Source organism: Phasianus colchicus, chromosome Z, assembly GCF_987193195.1.
Source record: "Phasianus colchicus chromosome Z, bPhaCol1.hap1.1, whole genome shotgun sequence".
Lineage (NCBI taxonomy): Eukaryota > Metazoa > Chordata > Aves > Galliformes > Phasianidae > Phasianus > Phasianus colchicus.
In genome coordinates, this window is record NC_143476.1 from 36,682,055 (window position 1) to 36,702,840 (window position 20,786).

General features: G+C 40.8%; 1 protein-coding gene across 2 annotated transcripts; it reads left to right on the top strand.

Moving 5' to 3' along the window:
- Positions 1–7,166: 7,166 nt before the first annotated feature.
- PTGR1 (prostaglandin reductase 1) lies at positions 7,167–19,750 on the top strand. 2 transcript variants are annotated; one of them, XM_031608342.2, is made up of 10 exons: positions 7,167–7,268; positions 11,158–11,264; positions 13,024–13,069; positions 13,760–13,819; positions 15,079–15,246; positions 16,076–16,193; positions 16,836–16,991; positions 17,236–17,341; positions 18,438–18,556; positions 19,092–19,750. In XM_031608342.2, exons 2-10 carry the CDS (start codon positions 11,159–11,161, stop codon positions 19,200–19,202), a joined length of 990 nt encoding a protein of 329 aa, XP_031464202.1. In that variant the 5' UTR covers positions 7,167–7,268; position 11,158; the 3' UTR covers positions 19,203–19,750. The 2 variants fall into 2 exon arrangements, with proteins under 2 accessions (XP_031464202.1, XP_031464201.1); XM_031608341.2 differs by lacking the exon at positions 7,167–7,268 and adding an exon at positions 10,364–10,694.
- The last annotated feature ends 1,036 nt before the right edge of the window (positions 19,751–20,786 follow it).

The window sequence follows — 20,786 nt, forward strand, 5'->3', positions numbered from 1 at the left end:
TAGATCGGTGTGTTGCAGATGGAGTTCTGTATTCCTTTGCCAGCTGGGCTTTAGAGTTACCGATGAGGTTGAGGGAGCTGCAGTAGTCAAATGATTTTATTGAGTTACCTATTCAGGTGTTTTTTTAATCACTTGAAATAATCTCACTTATGGATCTGTTTTAAAGGAAAATCTCTTTGTATCACTTCAGGAAGTAGATTAGCTTTGTCACTGTGTCTGTTTAAAGCATTATTTTGACAGCGCTGTTTCTGGTAGTCCTGTAGTTAGGGAGTGCTGAACCACGTCCTGTCAGCTGATGACATCTGACCACTGCACTGAGAGAAAGTATTTCAAAGTATTAGGAAAAATTTGACTGATTGTGCAACTGTGCTTTCACACTACTGCATTTATTTGGTGATCTGAAAATCCTACCTAGAGAAAAAAAAATGCAAATAAGGAACAACTATTTCTGGTATTGCTGAAGGCTCATTCCAAACAAGCTGAGCTACGGTTTTATTAGGCATCAGACAAATAAGTACTTTCTGTCCTTAACTGGGGACTTCCCAGAGACAGTAGTATGCTTTGGGGAGATGGCTGACTTGGCAAGAAAACCCAAGATCAGTGAGTCCTTAGCTGAACTGTCTTTATTACAATACTAAAAATAATGCCCGTAGGTCAGAAGGACCCCTGCCCAGGTAAAGATAGTTCCCGTGAGCATGCATGGAGTCAGCAGTGTTAAAAATGTATAAAAATTTCTAATAAGTCATCATGAGGAGAACAGACTGGAAAACTACTGGTTTTGTAACTTTTGTGTATAAATATTGTGCGGATAGTTTCCTGCATGTGCTTACTTTGTGGGAAACCAATTAGCACCCAAGCTTGCACAGTCCTGAAATAAAGAAGCAGTGTCTGTTCCAAATGTGAGACTTTTTGGACTCCGGATGACAAATCCACGTTTCAAACAACAGCATGAGAGGCTTCCCAACATAAAGATAACCATGTATTTTGCATATGACATATGCAGGAGAGATAACTTCATCCTTACTTAAGTGTTTTTGTAATACCTTTATAATCTCATATGCCCTAAAAGTTTGGGTACTTTGTTTGATGTCGTGATAAAATGTACACTTTTAATGACTGTCTTAAGGAGAAAATATTGCAGCTACTTAACATCTAGTTAGTATGTTGAAATGAATATAGCAGGTTGTTTGAGGAAGGAAAAGAAACTGTTTATTTTGGCACATATTTTATTACACCATAATGTACATTATATAAAATATTTATCAGATACTAATATGAGTAGATATTCTGATATTCTGCCAAGGTAAACACATAGTAGAGCTTCATTGCTTTATGAAAAGAGTATTTTAGGGATTGAGAATGGAGTTGATTTTAAATGCATGAAAATAAAGTGCAAGTTTGTGGTTTGATAAATTCAGAAAGATTCTTGTTTTTTTTCTTTTCCTTTTTTTGAATCTTGTAAGAATTGAAGACATGTTACAGTAGATACAGAGAAGAAAATGTTCGATTTTGGTACTGCAACACTTTTTTGTGTGCAATGGAAAAAACCTTTTCAGTAGACAAATGTTGTAATTTTAATGGTTTGGGATTTCTTTGAAAATTGCACTATAATCTGTTGATTTTATAGAAGAGATGATTGTTCCTTTTTCTTATGGAACCTGGTTCTGATGAAAGATACTAAAGTGTGTGCCACTACAGTAAATTTTCCATGGGGTTTTTCTGTTTCTTCAGCTGATTTGTGTCCAGTTCTGGGCTCCTCAGTACAAAAAAGACAGGGATCTCTTGGAAAGAGTCCAGCGGAGAGCCACAAAGATGGTGAAGGGCCTGGAGCATCTCCCCTATGAAGAAAGGCTAAGTGATCTGGGTCTGTTTAGCCTTGAGAAGAGAAGACTGAGAGGGGACCTGATCCAGGTCTATAAATATCTAAGGTGTGGGGGGCAAAGTGGCGAGGCCAGACTGTTTTCAGCAGTGTGCGGAGACAGGACAAGGGGAAATGGCCAGAAGCTGGAGCATAGGAAGTTCCGCACCAATGTGCGCAAGAACTTCTTTACGGTGAGGGTGACGGAGCACTGGAACAGGCTGCCCAGGGAGGTTGTGGAGTCTCCTTCTCTGGAGATATTCAAGACCCGCCTGGATGCCTACCTGTGCGACCTGGTGTAGGGAGCCTGCTTTGGCAGGGGGGTTGGACTCGATGATCTCTGGAGGTCCCTTCCAACCCCTACGATTCTGTGATTCTGTGATTTGAGAAGTGTCATGTAAAAACTTTTAATAAATAAAAACAATAAAAATAAATATGAAGTCACAACTTTCCCTGCTCCTAAGACTTGTTTTAGTTCACATTGTGTTAATGTTTGCAGTTGCTTATACCAAGCAAGCACTCTTGTTATCTAGGGAGCTAATTATGAGTTGTGAGTACAATTTTCCATTATGTCACGTTTATAGAATAATTTAAGTTGATAGGAATTTCTGGAAGTCTTCTAGCCTCAGCACAAGGTCAGAACCAAGCCAAACAAGGTAAATTGTTCACAAGCCTGTCAAGTTATGAACATTTCATAATTTTACAATCTCTTCAGGCAACCTGTTCTAATATCTGATCACTTCATGGTTTGAGGGATAAAAGACAAAACTTTCTGCATCTCAGTAGAAATTCCTGTTTTGCAAACTTACACCACTGCCATGCACTTCCCTCAGATGGGTTGGTTTCCACTTTCTCTGTACTCTCATGCCTAAGCAGCTGTGGAAAGCTGTAAACCTTCCTTTGTGGCACTGAGTATTTTGACTTTGTCTGCCAGAGCACCCTCAAGGACTTTCATGGGGACAGTTTCACAAACCTTTAAAAAACATAGACAATTTGTTGAACTGTCAGATACAACAGACAGAGGACTGCCATTGATAAATATAGTAGGTGCAATTGTGCTAATATATGACAACAGTATTAGCAAAATAAATGCTATTTCTTGGTGTTCTTCACCAAGAGGTGAGGGTACAATGCTTACCAGGAAGGCATTTCTGTTGTGGAAGAGGGAGAGCACGGTTTCCCATGTCTTCTGTCTCTCTTCTTGCTTCTGTCATTTAGCCTCTTTTCTCTTTTCCCTTCCCCTTTCCTACCCTTATTCCTCCCTAAAATACTTTCCTAATCTTAGCAATACTTGGGTGGAGAGTCAGATATTATAGTCAGGTTCTTCTTAGAGCTCATATTCATATTTATGAAGAATTAACTTCAATATTAATTTTGCAGATAATGAAACATTCTCATTCTGGACACCACAGCCTTCAAGATTCTGTGCTGAAGCCATTTCTCGCTTTATCTTTCAACCAAAACAGGAGCATCCTGCCACCACGAGACTCCTCTTTTATTTGCTTTTCATGCAGATCCTGTGTGTCTCTATCCCCAAGGCTGAGGTAAGAAGAGATCTGCATTTTTCAGTCCCTAATGTGCAAATCCCACACTCCAGTAGTTTTTGTTTCTGAGGGACAAAATCACTTTTCAAGTTTTTCCTCATCAGTTTTATTTTCCACGTGATCCTACAATGGACTTGCTGGAGTATGTTAGGAACTATTGCAGTGGGGAGCTGAAAGCTGAGCTTAGCGTGCTCCAGATGCAATTGAGTTTAAGTTCAAGGTGGTGGGCCTGGGCTGTCCCCTGGACTTGCTGGCTGCATACCTCTGAACATGTCCCAGGATGTGGTAAGCCTTCTTTGCTGAATGGCATGCTGCTCATCCTCATGCTCTCTTTGTCCTCTAGCCAGTCAGTGTCTGACCTGTATAGCTCTGTGGGGTTACTCTGTCCCATATGTAGAACTTGCAGTAATTTTTGAACTGTTGAGAAAATTTCTGCTCCAATAGGCTTGTTCAATTATCTTTATCCCCAAAAGAGATAGAGGAGAGTCTTTAGCTTTCTTTATTTGAATAAAGGGAGAGAGTGCAGTAGGGCATATCCCTGTAAGGTCTCTCAACCCTTCAGAAATCACAGCTTTCCCTTAATCCTTCTTCCCAATGCATTACCACTCCTCCTTTCCTCACTGGCTGAAATACTCGGAGATTACAGACTTCCTGGTCCACCTAATATGTGTTCCTCCTTATATGTGACCTATTCCACCTATGCAGTAAGTACAAAGTGCATAAGTTCAAGTTGTCCATAGACATTTGAAATTAAACTCTTATTTGATGGAAGTGTACAGACCAAGTGGAAGGTAATTTGCAAGTTTCTGTATAACAATTTGTGATCGAGGGCATCTTGCAAGTCTCTATGTAATTTGCAAGGGCATCTTCAAGTCTCTTTTATCTCAAACTTCTTGAAGTTCTAGTTAACCTATTTTTCCAGCCTCTTAAGTTCCTTTAGAGTAGCATGCTTCTTCTCAGGTATGTTGACCATTCTTCCCAAAGTAATTAAGTAGGCAGACTGCCTGATGGCATACTGTATTCCACCATCTGGATCATTAATAAAGACATCAAACATTACTGCTGCAAATTTAGAATAATAGAATCATTAAGGTTGGAAAAGACCTCTAAGATCACCAAGTCCAATCATCAACCCATCCCCACCATGCCCACTAACCCATGTTCCTCAGTGCCACAAGCACACATTTCTTCAACACCTTGAGGGACAGTGACACCACCACCTTCCTTGGCAGTCTGTTCCAATGCATAAACACTCTTTCTGGGAAGAATTTTTGCCTAATATCCAACCAGAACTTCCTCTGGCACAACATGAGGCCATTCTGTCTCATCCCATCATTGTTACTTGGGAGGAGAGACCAACCCTCACCTTTCTATAACCTCCTTTCAGGTAGGAGATAAGGTCACCCCTGAGCCTCCTCTTTTCCAGACTGAATAATTCTAGTTCCCTCAGTTGATCCTTTTAAGACTAGTGCTCCAGACCCTTCACAACTTCGTTGCCATTCTCTGAACAAGCTCCAGGGCCTTGATGTCTTTCTGGTAGTGAGAGGCCCAGAACTGAACACAATCCTCAAGGTGCAGCCTCACCAGTGCTGAGTACAGAGAGGATCACCTCCCTGCTCCTGTTGGCTTTGCTGTTTCTGATACAAGCTAGGATACCACTGGTCTTCTTGGACACCTGAGCACACTAGTGGCTTATGTATAGCTAGCTGTTGACCAGCACACCCAGAAATATGATTTGTAAGGAATCTTTTGACCTTGTACCGCTGACCTTAGTGCTTCAGATGTGGCAGTCCAGCTGGCACTCTACCTTATCTCATTTCTGTACCAATTTATCTCATCATTTGGCTATTAGGATATTGCAGGAGATTGCATTAATGACCTATTTATCTCTTATTCTTTGCTGCTCTTATATAGGTTGATACTATTCAATATTCTTAATGAAAAGAAAAAAAGATTCTCAGTCTAAAGCAGGTATAGACTGTCTTGCACCAATCATGAGCATCTGAGATCCACTAGTGAAGGCAGTGGTTCAATTTCCTGGGACTTTTTGTACCACAGGTTACTCAGGGTTTCTTGATATGCTTTGCTTGTGTATGCAGTTTTTGCTTTACCTAGCAAACTGTCTGAATTTCAACTCACAAGGTCTTACCCCTTGACCTTTCTCACTCTCTTCATCCTACCTAGAAAAGTAAGTGATTGGCTGTGATGCTGAACTGCCTGCCACGGTTGAATCACGTCACCATGAATGCACCTGTTTTCACTGTTTAGAATACAGTAGTAAACTACTCTACTGCACTGCCCAGTGTGTACGGAGGGAGTGGGTGAACCTTTTTTGTCAAGTCTGCAATCTAAAGTTGTGTGTAGTAAATAGTTATACAACAAATACTGGTCACTGTTTTATACTTTCACAGGTTCTATTGTAATTCCTTAGAATCTCATTTATAACCCCTCCTTTATTTTATCCTCTCTCCTTTCGTCTTTCCATTTGTCTGTTTCAGTCTAATTTTTACACATGTTTGGCAGTACTAATTAATTGTTCTGATATGCAGACCTGCAGATAGCACATGTGTCTCAAGTATCACACATAGCCTGGAGCAGTGAGTTTTCTTCTTGAGGGAGAACTTATTCCTGAACAAGAATTTACTCAGCAATAAATGTGCAGTTATATATATTACATAAACATATATATTACATTAAACCTATATTACATAAATTCTGGAAGTGGCTTCGGAGGAGTTATAGGCACATATGTGTATAAACTACCTTACATGTACTTAAAGCTCTATAGCAGAAAAGGGCAAAGTTGTCTCATTACAGTTCTACAGTGGTCTGGGGTGCTTATTCTTTGTAGAAGTAGATAATGAGCAATAGAAATGAGGGAAGGAGCAGTCAACTGGCAGGCTTAGTAAGCCCTTAATTTCTTGCAGTAATTTTACATCAGGTGCCAGCCTCGCTTTCCTCTGAAACACAGTAACTTGCTTGATGTAGTCAAGTTTAGGGTTTAAATTAAGTGGAGTCATGCTGAAAACTAAGCTTAATGTAACTTTAAAAAAAAAAAAAAAATTGTTTTGACAACTGTAAAATGAAGCAAAGGAAATATTTCTTTGTAAGGCAGTAACAGACATGTTCCCGCAAGTGAAGGAAGTGAAACCATTGATGGACTTGTGCTGCAGTATGTCTCAACACCTCTGATGAAATTTTGCAATTCATGATGCTGTGGCATGTGTTTGGACTGTTTCAGTTTTTAAGGACAGTAGAAAATGTGATCAAAAGAAGCGAGTACCAAGAAATCACAACATGTCCTTCAAGAAACTTTGACATAGCTTTTCATTGTCCAAGCTGGATTCTAATCTGTAGGCTTAAAATTATTCTTTCTTAACAGAAACAGTTCTTAAGATTTTAATTTTATGTTTGATTTCTGAAAAGTGAAAGGCAGCTGCAGTGTTTCTCTGCAGGTTTTAGTTACCCTTTACCCACTCCTGTGTAAGCTTCTTCAGCAGAGCAGCTGAACACCTCAGAATGACAACAAAGTGTATGTGACATTGTCTTTTTACTGTGCAATGACTTTTCACATTCAACCTTTTACCTTCTTCTGGGGTTGGACAGCTTTGCATGGAGAAGTGAAGCAAAAGTGTTATTGTTTTATAATGCTGTCTCATGCTTACTCAGATAATTGCAGTGCAATGTTGGCCAAATGCAGCATGGGAGTGGCTTGCCTTTACCTTTTTTTTTTTTTTTTACCACAGAAAAAACAGACAAACGTATTTTCTGAGAAAGCATTGTAATAGCTAAGCCAGAGAAAAAGAACAGGCAAGATCTGCTGTGACTTGTTGGCGCTTACAACATCAGGCTATATTCAATTCCAGGTAATTGGAAGTCCTGTATTATGTAGGGTATGCTGAGGTAACCTCTGATACATAACTGACTTGACAGTCTCTACTTGCAAGAATTTAATGCCAGTACGTCTTTCTGAAGAGAAATATATATTCAAATATTTAGGAGGCTTTTTATATTGGTGCCTTTGAAATGCTGTAGAAAACTGCCTAAATTGGATCTGAAAAAGGGGACTGGATCAGGTCCTGTTTTCTTGAACAACTTTGTTGTGGTGGTGATTTGGTGTTTTCTTTTCAGCATCTACCTAAGCAGTGTTTCCAAGGGAGGTAGTCTACTCAGCTTTTTAGCATATCCTTGTCTTGCAGTGTAGCTGCTGTGATTTAACCCTGTAGGTGGCTCAGCACTACAGTGGCATTCACTTGCTTCCTAGCTTCCCAGCTTCCCAGTGGGATGGGGGAGGTAACTGAAAAAAAACACAAAGTAGAACTCATGGGTTGGGACAGAATGGTTTACAAAGATAAAGAAAAGGAAAAGAATAAAAACATATGCATATAGGAATATAACAAGTGATGCACAAGGAATTGCTCACCACTCCTCCACAAATGCCCAGCTCACTTCTGCGCAACTGAGACCAGATGAACTCCCACTCTCCGCTGATTGATGGTATAGTATGAAAGATCTCTCTGTCCAGTTTAAGTCTGCTGTCCCATTTCTGTTCCCTCCCAGTTCCTAGCTCTTCATTGCAAATGGTCTTGGCTCAGTATAACACTGCTTAGAAGGCAACTAGGAACAGTTTAATCAACACTCTTCTTCTGCTAGAACCAAAACATAGCATCATACCAGACATTCTAAAGGGAAAATTCTGTCTCAGCTGAACCCGTAGCATAGCTATCCCTACTTAAAAGTGGAAATAAAAGGAAATAACTACCACAACCATGTCTGCAAATTAGTTGTGACTGCAGCAAGGCTGCTAGCTTAACCCCAAATTTGCATTGAATTTACTTCTTACTGACAGGCTTCTTAAAAATGTGGTACCCAACATTAGACATGGGCAAACCCACACTAGAAAAACATATTGTAACATGCAAGATACAAATATTATTTAAGGTTACTTAAAGAAAATTTGTTAGCTTTACTGTAGCTTTGTTTTACTATTTGACTTAGCTTCCAGGAGAGCTTTACTATACTTTACCATGAAGATTCGCAGATTTAATTTGGGTATCATCACCATCTCTTCAGCCTCCAGTCAAATGCTCACAGTCTCATCCATTCTTTAGTTCCTGGCCTTCCTTACTAGATGCCAGCAACTAAAAGTTTGCACCACTCTCAAATTTTCTTCCCCTGTTTTCCACTGAAATGTGAATCTCCTTCTGCGTTCTGATTTTGGGGGTTGACAGTGCTTTGTCTGCAGCTCTGCTACAGCATGCACTACTGCACTCAGGCTGGATCTTTGCTTTTTTATGTAGATGGTCATTGCACAAGGCTGATGCCAATCTTTTCTCTGCTAGCTGTCTGATTTTAGGGAAAAGGTTGATTAAGTTTAATGGAAAACTTTATTTTTTGATAGCTTGTTGAGCTAGACCAGAGGACAAAGAAAGTTTGAAGGATATCAGAATAAATGTTATTTTGAATTTCAATTTCACTAAAAGCTTTAATAGTTCTTTTTCAAGAATATCAGGAAAAAATGCATAACTTGGGTTTTTGTTGGTTTTTTTTTCTTTTTTTTCTTTTTTCTGAGACTCATTACAAATGAATTAAGGATTCTTTTTGTTGGTTTCATGGACTTTCCTTTTTCAAAGTTTAAGCATAGCTGCTGCTTTGCAGAAATAACTACAATGGTCTGTGAAGCATATTATGAAGAAAATGCACAGAATTAATGTATTATTGAAACCCCTCGGCAACAAAGAAGTTTCACAATACAGTGATTACTGGTCTTAAGACTGAAATATAGTGGCTATCACATGCTTAGCTATGAGAGCTAGCTACTCTGAAAGTCATGCCTCCTATTTTATGATGTTGTCCCGCAACATCAGAGGCAGATGTTGGTGGGATGGCAGTAGAGGCTGAACCTTCCCACCTAAATCCTGTTACATTTTGTTGCTTTGTGACAGACAACAGCAGAGGGGTAAACTTCTTCTCCTGGGTAACAGTGATAGGATGACAAGTTGTGCCAGGGGAGATTCTGGTTGGAAATTATGAAAAATGTCTCTTCAGAAAGAATGTTTATGCATTGGAACAGGCTGCCCCGTCACCATCCCTCCAGGAGTTCAAGAAACATGTAGATGTGGCACAGAGGAACGTGGTTTAGTGGGCATTGCGATGATGGGTTGATGGTTGGACTTAGTGATCTCAGAGATCTTAGAGGATCTTTCCAACCTTAATGATTCTGCAATTCTGTGAAATCATCAAGATTATTGCACAAATTTATGCAGCTTCAGGCTGGGAAAACAAAGAGCACCAGAAATAGGAAACAAAGGACAAGGTGGAACGGGACAGCCTGTTCCTGTACTGTGCCTAAGCTGAAGAAACAAGGTATTGAGAGATAATGGTGGAAAGGTAAAGAAGTGGGCTGCAATCTTGAGGCACACCGATAAGAGACAAAAAGCTGGGAGTTAAGTAGCTGCTGACTCAGGGAGGTGGCACAGGGTGGGGAGACAAAGCATTTCTGAGTCACTGCGAGCTCTGCACAGACAAGCAGCCACCAACCAGACATCCCTAACCTCTGTTGTGCCTGGATGCAGGACCCACCACGAGGAAAAGCACACCGCGGTACTTGTGAATAAAAGAGTGAGGTCAGCTTCCTTTTAACGTGTAAGCCTGTAAGCCCTTTTACAGAGTTTGTTGTGTTGTTGGAAAATTGTGAGTTGCACAAGCAAGCACCTCCGATACACAGTGAGTGCAGCGATGGCTAGAAAAAGTCAGGGAGGGCCAGCCGCTTTAAAAGTAAGGTAATAACAATAATAAAAATAGTCCAAGTGTAATTGTAATTGCTGCCCATAAGCTTTCCCCGACCTTTGTTCTGATTCGAGGAACGCTGGCTCAGGCTGCTCGCTCGTTAACACGGAATGCTTCGTCACGTCAGCTTTTCGGAAGGCACGCAGTTCCGACGCTGGTGTTGCCCAGCGGGGGCAGAGCCCGCCGGCACCGTACAACCAGGGCAGCACGGCGAGGGCAGAGCTCCCATCTGCGGGGCCGCGAGAGGCTGCGCGGGTGGGAGACGGCCCGGTTCGGGCCGAAGGACAGCCCGGACCTAGAGGGCAGGGCTGAACTTTGCTCTTGCTCCGGGGCAAATGCAATAGGGGCGGTGCCTGCGCTGGCGATAAAAGCTGCCAAGAGCTTTGTCTTTGTCTTCTTGGACGTGTGTCGTGATTTTGGGAGCTCAGGCCGGATCGGTGGCGAAGACGTGCGACCCAGTCTTGACAGCAGAAGACAGAGCTTTCCATCCCCGCCCGTTCTAAGTATGAGGTTCTTCCCGCTCGCTTACAAGAATGAGAATGAGGTTACGAGGGAAAAACACGTGCAAGCCGCTTGTTTGTTTGCGCGTTATTTGGAGAACGCCATTGACGATGCGATGCCAGGTTTTAGCCTGGAGCTTGGCAACCGCAGAAACTTTTTCTTTCCACTGATGGAGTTGTTACTGACCGGGAAAAGGCTTTTCCCAGTTTTCTTAAACCTTTTGTTAAGCTTCTCGTTTTCCTTAAACCAGTAGATTTTGCCTCCCAAGTTTCTTTGCCGCGGGAGACGCGCATCTCAGCGGGGCTGACCTCCCACCCGGCTGTGAGTGCGTGTCAGAGATCGGTGGCTTCAGTGTAGTTATCAGGCGGTCAAGGTGCTTGAGTTCTGTGGTTCCCTGAGGCGCTATGCAGACTTTGCTCCCAGCTTAGCACCGTTTAACATCTCTTTATACTGTTTATTGTGCAGGATGGTGACTGCCAAGGTGTGGGTACTGAAGAAGCATTTTGAGGGTTTCCCCCAAACCAGCGACTTTGAAATGAAACAGGAGGCGCTGGCAAACCTGAAGGATGGAGGTAAGTGGAGTGCCTTTGCTTGCTGTCTAGAGGCTGTCTTACTGCAGACAAATGGCTGTACTTTGTAGGTCTGTCCATGCGTTCCTCACGCTCAGAGTAAGGCTTGGCAGGGCTTACGGCAAACTGGCAGGGTAGGGCATTTGCTCAAGGATGTGTATCTTGGCAAGTTTTGTGTGTTTAAAGACATCTGACAATAAACATCGGATGTGCTGAACTGTGTTTAGCCTTCAGGCAACTCTGGTGTGCTTTTCAAAGTCCTACTACACTTACCACGTGTCAGTGATGCCTCGTGGTTTTCAGCTATGTTGGCAAATAAAGCATGCTGGAGAAAATCGCTGAAGCAGTGTGCCCTCAAAACCGACTGCTGTAAGAAAGCAATTAGTGTAATTTAAAAAGAAAGGAACTGGCTGCAGCAAATGAGGTACTTCTAGTAAAATGCAAACGTGCTTTACTGTTGTAAAGTTGTCATCTGCTTTATCTTACAAAATCCTTTGGTGGAAGCTGGAGAAGATGGTAACCTCTGGTTTTCTTTGTTATTTTTCTCATAGTGGGAGGGAATGCTGAAAGATAGACGTGGGGGACAAGAGAGTGATTGAGGTGGGACTGAGCCCCTTTTTGGGGCTTCTTAGAGCAGGAGTTGATAGGGGCTTGTCTTTCACTTAAAGAAATGGAAGGATTCTGCTTGTGTTCAAAATCTTTTTTTTCTTTTTTTTTTTCTGAGTAGTTCTTATCTGTGATATTTGCCCTGCTATTAAGAGAGAACAAAAAGAGGAATAATAAATGCACAGGTTTTACTTGTGAGTTTCTGTCTTGAAAAGAGTTGGGAGTAAAATAAGTGGCTAAACCCAAGAGATACTGATAAATGAATGAACCTATGGTTTTGGCTTCACATGGTCATCTGCACCACGCTGTCTTGAACCTCATTCCACTGTTTTATCCTTCACAAGATTTACTTTGGTTTAGGAGGCATGTCAAAGAAACTTCATTAAAGTGATAGTAGGACTAGTTAGGCTTACAATTTAATGCTTTGGAGGGTGATTTCTTCTTAGTTGTACATTTACGGATTCTTATGGCATGTGTGGCTCTAACACATCCTTACCTACTTAATACTTTAACTTATAATTGTTTAAGAACGCAGAGTCTTTTAAAACACAGCCTTTCTTTTGATGTTACCCAGCCTTGACTGTTCTTCCTGCTCACTCTGAGTGATGGAAAAATATCTGTTTAAGTATATCGCTAGCTTCTATTAGTTAGGTTGCTGCAGTGGCCATAAAAAAAAAAAAAAAGTATTACTAGATGAAGGTGGGCAGCCATTGCAGATTAAGCTACCTAGCCAAGGTGTTCTTCCTGTTTAAGGGAGCAAGGTGATTGTTGCATATGACATTCATCAAAGTCTATTGCCACTCTCTGCTGGATGAATCTTGGGAAGACGTACACAGGTGAAAGAAAAGTGCTTTGTTCAAGAGGTCTGGCCTGTTGAATTTTCTACGAAGAGAGAAGGCAGATAAAGACAAACAGGACTTGAAGAGAAGCTAGCTTTCCAGCAATTTGTCCAAAGGTATCTTTTAGAAGAGCACAGTGCTAAATCCAGACAAAGCTACAGAATGCCTTAGTTGTTTCTGGTAGTTTATTCCTATATGATGCCAATAGGACTTTTTAAACTACTGAGAGTTCCTATAGCTTTTTTGTGACTTTTTTGACTTGTGGGATCTGTGCTCTACTGTTGTTACCCAGGTGTTTGCTTTTTCTTTTGTTGCAGAGCTGCTGCTTGAATCAGTGTTTCTTAGTGTTGATCCTTACATGAGGTATGTTAACTGACTTGTGTTCTCAAACCTTAACAAAAGTGTACTGGGAGCATCCCTTGTTGCCAGGGTCCCAGGTATGCTTGTCTGCTTTGTATAAAATGTGTATATTAGCAGACTCCCATATCAGATTCAGCAGGGCATTAGGATAGTTACACTGTGGACATGGAGTTTTCCTGAACCCTGTCGTTGTTCCTTGTGGTTACTTTTGTGCTAGAATACATTGAACCCAAAGGAGGCTGCAGCCCTGCTGCAGAATCTGCTTTGCTTATCTACTCAAGCCTGTACTTGAGGATATGTATTCTGAATAGGAAATTACTGATAGTTTTTGTTAACAGACAGCAGTTCAACTACAGGGAAACTGGGTATTTGCCCAGAGCTATGAAGAAGTCTGTTAGACCCTATCTCAGAGATAATTCTTTGAAGTCTTTGGAGTCTCTTCCTTGTAGTGGTAAACCAGCAGTGAAGGCTAATGCTGTCGTATTCCTGACACTTCAGCATGGTACTGATGGGGAAATTCAGTAACTGTCTATGGAAAATATCCAGTTATGTTATTACAAGGGCAAGATATTTGCAGTGTGTTCAAACTCGTTAGTTATGCTATTTCTGGGTCAGACTCCTTTATAGTGTCTGGAAGATCATTTACTCTGGAAGATTACTTACAATAAGCTGTCTCTCTGCCTGTCTTTACAGACCATACAGTAAAAGGGACATGAAGGAAGGAGATGTAATGATTGGCACACAGGTTGCCAGGTAAGACCTTCTGTTCATCTTATCCATCCAGGTGGCAGATGTCAAAGGAACATCCTGACATTTACAGCCTGTGTTGTGTTCTCTTGATGTGAGTCAAATAATACAGAAGCTGCATTCCTTTTTTTCATATATGCAATTGATTGGAATATTGTACTGTTTTTGTTTTTTTTTTCTTTATAATTTTCTTTATAATCTTCTTCTGTAATAACCTTTTCTGCCTTCTTGGAGAGCAACTAGGCCAACAAACTATCATTTCTAGAGACAGTTATAAGGAGCAGCACAAAGGGCCAACCATTAAACATAACTCCAAGTGTCAACTTCATGTTTTAAAATCTGATATGCAGTAATTGCATACCTAAGACTATGCATGATGTCTATTCCAGCTGTGACTGTTTCTAAAATGCCAGATGCTATATGACTGTAATCCAACCTTGTGGTAATGACTTAGCTACATAGATGTTTCTCTTTGTCAACTTGCTCCTGCTGCGCTGTATCTAAGTTGCTGCCCAAGAACATCTGTGACCTCTGACTCTTGTGTTTCTCTGGAAGAACATCGGGGAATAGAACAAACTGAACAAAAAACAATCTATTTTCAATGTTTTGAGGATGCTTAATTATTCTTTCCCAGGATAATTTTCTCACTTGGCTAAGAAAGCAGAATTTTCATTTGGCATAGAGATAGCTCAAGTATGAACTTCTCTTATTAGATATTGTCTTCCTTAAGGAGCGTTTTCTTATCCCAAGAGGCTCCATATCCAGGATCTTCAACTTTTAAATAAGGTGCAGGTTCTCTGAGAAAGGAAATGCCTTTAATATCATATTTGTGCCTCATTTTCATACTTTTCCATCCTTCAATCCCAGTGTCCTCTTTTATGCCTTGGAGCTCATAGAAGCCTGGTTTGAGTTCATAGCAGACTGGTGCCGGTAAAGTGAGCAAACTAACAATAAAAACAAACAAACAAACAAACAAAAAAAAAAACAACAAAAAACACAACAAACAAAAGAAGGAATGGCATCTATATAGAACATCAGTTTTTTCATGGGTCAGGCTACATCTAGCATCATTTCACCCAGCTTTCCCATGGTGACAGGAGATAGTAACCATTTTAAGAAAAACATCAGCAGGATTTGGGCTAAATGTCCTTTGATGCAGAAGAAAAAAATACTTTGTGTCAGGACAACAGGAATAAGAGAAAAACCCCCCAGAAGGCTTGTCTCATAGATATTCTTTTTTTTTTCCTTTTTCTTCCTTTGAGCAGGATTGTAGAAAGCAAGAATCCAGCTTTTGCAGTAGGGGCCTTTGTTGTGGCTAATAGAGGTTGGAGAACTCATTTCATCTCTGATGGGAAGGACCTGAATCTCCTTCCTGAAAGTTGGCCGGAATCACTCCCCAGATCACTAGCACTTGGGACAATTGGTATGCCAGGGTGAGTATCAAGATCCAAAGGAAGCTATCCTCTGGATATTGCTGTGCAGGATCAGAAAGATCAGAAAATCTTCTTATCTGATCTTTTTCTGCAACGGTGCTGTCTGATCACTCTAGTTTTAAAGAAAGAAATAGATAAAGCTGTAATTCAGGATGCTTTTGCCCTGTAAAGGGCCTGAAGTTTAACCCATTTTTTTTGATCAGAGGAAATTCACCTCGGAGGTTAGCATGCCTTTTCATGTGGTCAGGCAGGAAGAAGATCCAGGAAGGGCTGGAAAAAATTAAGTCCAGTCTGAATCAACCTGATTGGAAGGACTCAAATTTGAGTTATGGATATGGGCTAGTCTGCTTTTGTCTATCACCGTACTTCCAGAATTGCCCCGAGAATGACAATACAACTGTCACAAGGTACAGCGAGATAGCAATCCATAAGCCTGAAGCACTAAGCTAGAAGAAATTAAAGAAAAACTTGTTGGGTTTGAGAGCCAGTTGGTCATGTTACTTAGCCTTTCAACTTGTGAGCACAAGGAAAGCTGTTTTTACATAAGATGGAATTGTACATAAATTAATCATCATCCTGCTTCCCAATAGCATGTATTAAAAAGTTAGAGCCAGTCCAGAAAAATAAGACAAGTTAAAAAGTTGGGCTCATAAGCAAAATTAAGAAATTGTATGGTGGGATTTTTTCGGTAGTATTTCCTCAAGGATAAATAAATCTCAACCTTGTTCTAGTTGTGGTGATGTTTTAGTTTAATGAGATCAAGTCTCACTTCCATTTCTGAATTCTTTTATTCCACATTGAGCTTTTTTTTTTCTTTCTTTCTTCACAGCCTCACTGCTTATTTTGGTCTGTTTGAGGTCTGCAAGATGAAGCCAGGAGAGACGGTGCTGGTTAATGCTGCAGCTGGTGCTGTGGGCTCCGTGGTGGGACAGCTTGCTAAAATAGGGGTGAGTGGCTTGAACTGGTCAGACTTGCACACTGGAGGGCTATTGTGGGAGACAGAAGAAGGCCATGAATGATCAGTGGGACAAACAATGGTGAAGACATGCATTCAATAAGTTTTTGAGATAAAACAAGCTCCTGAAGATATAGCACAGCTTTGGAGCTCAGGAGCTCGTATTCACAACCACCTGACTTCAAAAATCACAGAATCACAGAATTGCCAGGGTTGGAAGGGACCTCAAGGATCATGAATCTCCAACCCCCCTGCCACATGCAGGGCCACCAACCTTCCCACCTAATGCTAGACCAGGCTGCCTAGGGCCCCATCCAATCTGGCCTTGAACACCTCCAGGGACGGGGCATCCACAACCTCCCTGGGCAGCCTGTCCCAGCACCTCACCACTCTCTCCGTAAAGAATTTCCCCCTGACTCCAACCTAAATCTCCCTTCCCTCAGCTTAAAACCATTTCCCCTTGTCCTGCTGTCACTCACCCTTTCAAAGAGTTGATTCCCCTCCTCTTTGTAGGCTCCCTTTAGGTACTGAAAGGCTGCAAAATGAGCCTTCTACCCTGCACTCTTGCATTCACAGTGTGAGCCTGTGTTGAAAAACATTTCTAAATGCTCTTTCTTTCTTTCTTTCATTGCAGGGTTGTAAAGTGGTGGGCTGTGCTGGCTCAGATAGCAAGGTTGCTTACCTGAAAAAAATAGGCTTTGATGAAGCCTTTAATTACAAGACGGTTACATCCTTGGATGAAACCCTGCGTAAGGCCTCTCCTGATGGCTATGACTGTTTCTTTGACAATGTGAGTTCAGAAAGATCTTTGTCCTGAAGGCTGTTCATTTCCTTAGCCTACTTCAGGAACTTGATACTGAGTTCCATCTAACTGAGACATAGTTTCTGTAAGAGCTTACAGCTTACTTGTTCCTTTCTTGACTTTTTTCTGCAGCTGACTTGATAAGTAACAGAAAAAAACAGATGCTGAGAGGCAAACCAGCTGTCTTCACTGTGGATTTTCTCTAATGCTGCTTGTGGTCTGGTTCTTGTAGGTGGGTGGAGAATTTGCCAGTATTGCTATCAACCACATGAAGAAATATGGAAGGATTGCAGTCTGCGGAGCCATCTCTCAGTACAATGACACTGTGCCTCAGAAAGGTGTGGGCCTCCTTTTGTTTGTCTAAGTTTAGTTACTATTTGGTGATGGCAGGGTGAAAAACATAATGGCAAATGTTCAAGTTTTGCTGTTTTTTTTTTTTTCAGTGTGCTAGTTGCCTGTGTGTTTGTGTACATTTAGATAACAAACTAACAAACCGGGGGATCTGATGTGTGACCAGACTTCTTATGTGTACACAGACATTCTCCTTACTACATGCTCGTATCAGGTGGAGAACTTGTGTTTAGAAATGGAGGCAACATTAAACTTGACTGAAATGACATTCCCCAGGGCTCTGAGCAGATGCAGATCAGTAGAAGGCTGCAAATATGGTGGAATGGTATCATTGACACAGTCCATAGTTTAAGTTATGAAAACAGATTTCCCTGAGGTTTTTAGATGAAATAGCTTCATTTTAGTTTGTGTGTGGTTGGGATTTTTTTTTTATTCCCACATTTCATAAGTGCAGGACTTCAGTTACTGATGCAACTGCTGGTAAATATGTTTGAGTTTAATATTCGCTTCTAATAGCATTAAGTTTTCCAAAATTACTTTCTAGAAGAAACTAGAGGCTTCAGGAACTGTATTGTCTTTGGCTGTCCGGCTTTAGGCTCCCAGATGGCTTTAAATGTGGGCCTCTTCAGAGGGGGGGGGGGTATCATGCATTTTTATTACAGAAGAAAATGTATTTTTTCCTGTTGTTTTTTTTTTTTCTTTCTTTCTTTGCTTGTGTTCTCATTATATATAACTTTTTTTTTTTTTTTTTTTTTTTTTGAGCTTTAGTGAGATGGTTTGGCAGCTTTCAGACAAACAAAACAGTACATTGAGGATTAAGCAGAAAGCCCCCCAGCATAGGTCACTTTACATCTGAATGAAGCTGTTTCCAGCAGTGCTGGGTGGGTGTTCAGCCTCAGGTAGATCAGGTCTTTGTTTTCCTGTGCTGCTCCATGTCCCTGAACCTGTGGTTGTTTACCCTGTTCAGAAATAACAGAATTTGTCTCTGCCTGAAACAACATATTTCAGTGTCTTTTACTGGCTAAAACCTTCCTCTATGGATTGGGCCTTATTTTAATAAAAGCTATTTCCTTTCTTTGCCAGGACCTTATATTCAGTTTCCAATGATCTTCAATGAACTTAGCATGAAAGGGTTTATTGTGACCAGCTGGTATAACCGCCGGGAGGAGGGTGTGAAGGCACTGCTCAAATGGGTCCTGGAGGTAAGAAGGGAAGGAGTAATTTTCTGTAATGAGTGCTCCCATCATAGTTTCTGTCCCTTGTCTTAGCTGGTAAAGAGATGGCATGACCTTTGAGTCTTCTGGGAAACACCATACTATTCATAATATGCCTGGTGCCTTCTGCTTTGTTGAAACTTGTGGTAATAGCTTGTGCTTTTAACTTAAAATTTCAGAATCATTCTAAACAGTTATCTGACAATGAAGAGCTTCTTATTATTTTTTCTAAATATAAGCTGAATTTAAATGATCTACCTGCTCTTTGAGGACTGAGTAGCACTCTGTGTCCTGATGAGTTTTTCTCAGCAGTGTTTTTTGTTCCCAGTTTGACTCCAAGGGGTGAATCTCCCTAAAAGTGGGTATTCTCATGGATTTGCTGCATACAAACTTAGTTTTGCAGAGGTACGCTGGTGTGTACCAGTGTTTCAGATGGAACATATGTGCAATTTAGTCTCTTGATGATTTTGAAAGGTAGGCAGCTGGCAAATGAAGACTCAGAATATTCCCTTCTTCTTGACAGGGAAAACTGAAGTACCATGAACAAGTCACTGAAAGATTTGAGAACATGCCAGCAGCTTTCATTGGAATGCTAAAGGGAGAAAATCTTGGAAAAGCTATTATAAAAGTCTGAAGGTCACTTCTTTCTGGGATACAAGCACAGGAGAATGTGATTCTGTTCACGTAATTTGTAAACTCAATGTTAAAAAGGTGTATTACTGTGTTTTTTGCTGAATGTTTGGGGATAATTTCTCTTAATATTGGCCTAATAACTGTAGATATGTGCCTGTGGCTTTGAAGAACTTGAGATTGCTTTAACCAGCCACGCGAAAAAGGCTTGAAAACTTTTGAACCTCACCAAAACTGTAACTGGTTTAACTGTGCTTTGAAACAAACCTAAGTTGACTTAGGAAAAAGCAAGAGGCAATTCTGAAAGCTTTCCCAGCAGATGGCACACCCAATCACTGATGTTTATCTATTGATTTTGTCCAGAACTGTGCAGGAGGGAATTTAATTTTATAACCAGTGTTAGTGAGCACAGATCAAGCTAACAGTATATGGGGATTCCAAGTTTCCTCACATGGCTGTATTTTTTTTTTGTTTGTTTTTTTAATTTCATCGAGCAATATAGGTATCACTTATGCTGAGATAATTGAAAGAAAATAAATCTGTTAATGGGTACTTCACTTGTGTTGCATTTCTGTTTGTGGAATAACCTTTTCTTCACTGTCTTGCAATTAACACATGATCTTGGAAATATTTTAGCCACCTACTACAATATGAGTTGTATGATTAGATCTCACATTTCCTTAAGTAATGTAGGAATCAGTGTCTGATCTTGTTGTGATTACCAGCCCAGCTTTCTTGGAAGATGGTGTCACTAAGTTGGCCCTGTCTATGTTATACTGCTGTCAAGGTCCCACCTGGTGTTGAGTGAAGGAAGTGCATAGCTTGCCAATAATCTACATCTTAGACATATTAAAAATTTGATTGAGGACTTGTTACTACCTACAGGTTACAGAAAGATATTGGAGTTGATGGTGACCCATTGCTGGGTAAAGAATAAACGCTGCTATAGAGGAATTCTGAGTTGATTTTTGAGTTCTTACTATTGATATCTGAAGAGGGATTAAAAGAGGCCTTAATGTTTTTGCAGGGGCAGGACTGGTGACCTATCAGTCAACAGGAAAAGAACATTTAAGATTTAGATCAAGCGAACTGAGCAAAACACATACTGAAATTAGTCGGCTAGATGTAAGAAAGTTGTTTTGGAGCAGCTACTGTAGGAGAGGTGTTGGCTGTGTTATATGACTCTCTGAGGAGAAAGACTCACCAGCTTGTGTTAGCTGTGGTTTTCAGTTGGCCTTTGAGGAAAATCTGTGAATTAATAACTGCTGTACAGTGTGGTAAAAGGTAAACAAGCCATGGGGTTTTGTCAGTAGGTTTCATATCCACTATCTAGAGATTTGCTGTTGGTTGACATTTACCTACTGAGAGTATTTTCAAGTCCTAAAATACTGTATTGTTTTAAGATCACTGACTTGTGGTCTTTTTTTTTTTTTGTTAGAATAACTGGCGTCAGCCAGCTTTGTCATCAAACACTGAGTTGTGTCCTCTTGCTCTCTGTATTTAGATTTTATGCTTCATGAGCTGTAGCTGATTTTGCAAGGTAGTTCTACCCACAAAAGCAAAAAAAAAGCCCACACAAACTTGACCC

Bases quoted from the DNA above. Each gene is read 5' to 3' on its own strand.
- PTGR1 (XM_031608342.2), top strand. From the start codon at position 11,159: ATGGTGACTGCCAAGGTGTGGGTACTGAAGAAGCATTTTGAGGGTTTC. The intron at 13,820-15,078 runs GTAAGACCTTCT...TCCTTTGAGCAG, and splicing joins ATTGGCACACAGGTTGCCAG to GATTGTAGAAAGCAAGAATC. The intron at 16,992-17,235 runs GTGAGTTCAGAA...TGGTTCTTGTAG, and splicing joins ATGACTGTTTCTTTGACAAT to GTGGGTGGAGAATTTGCCAG.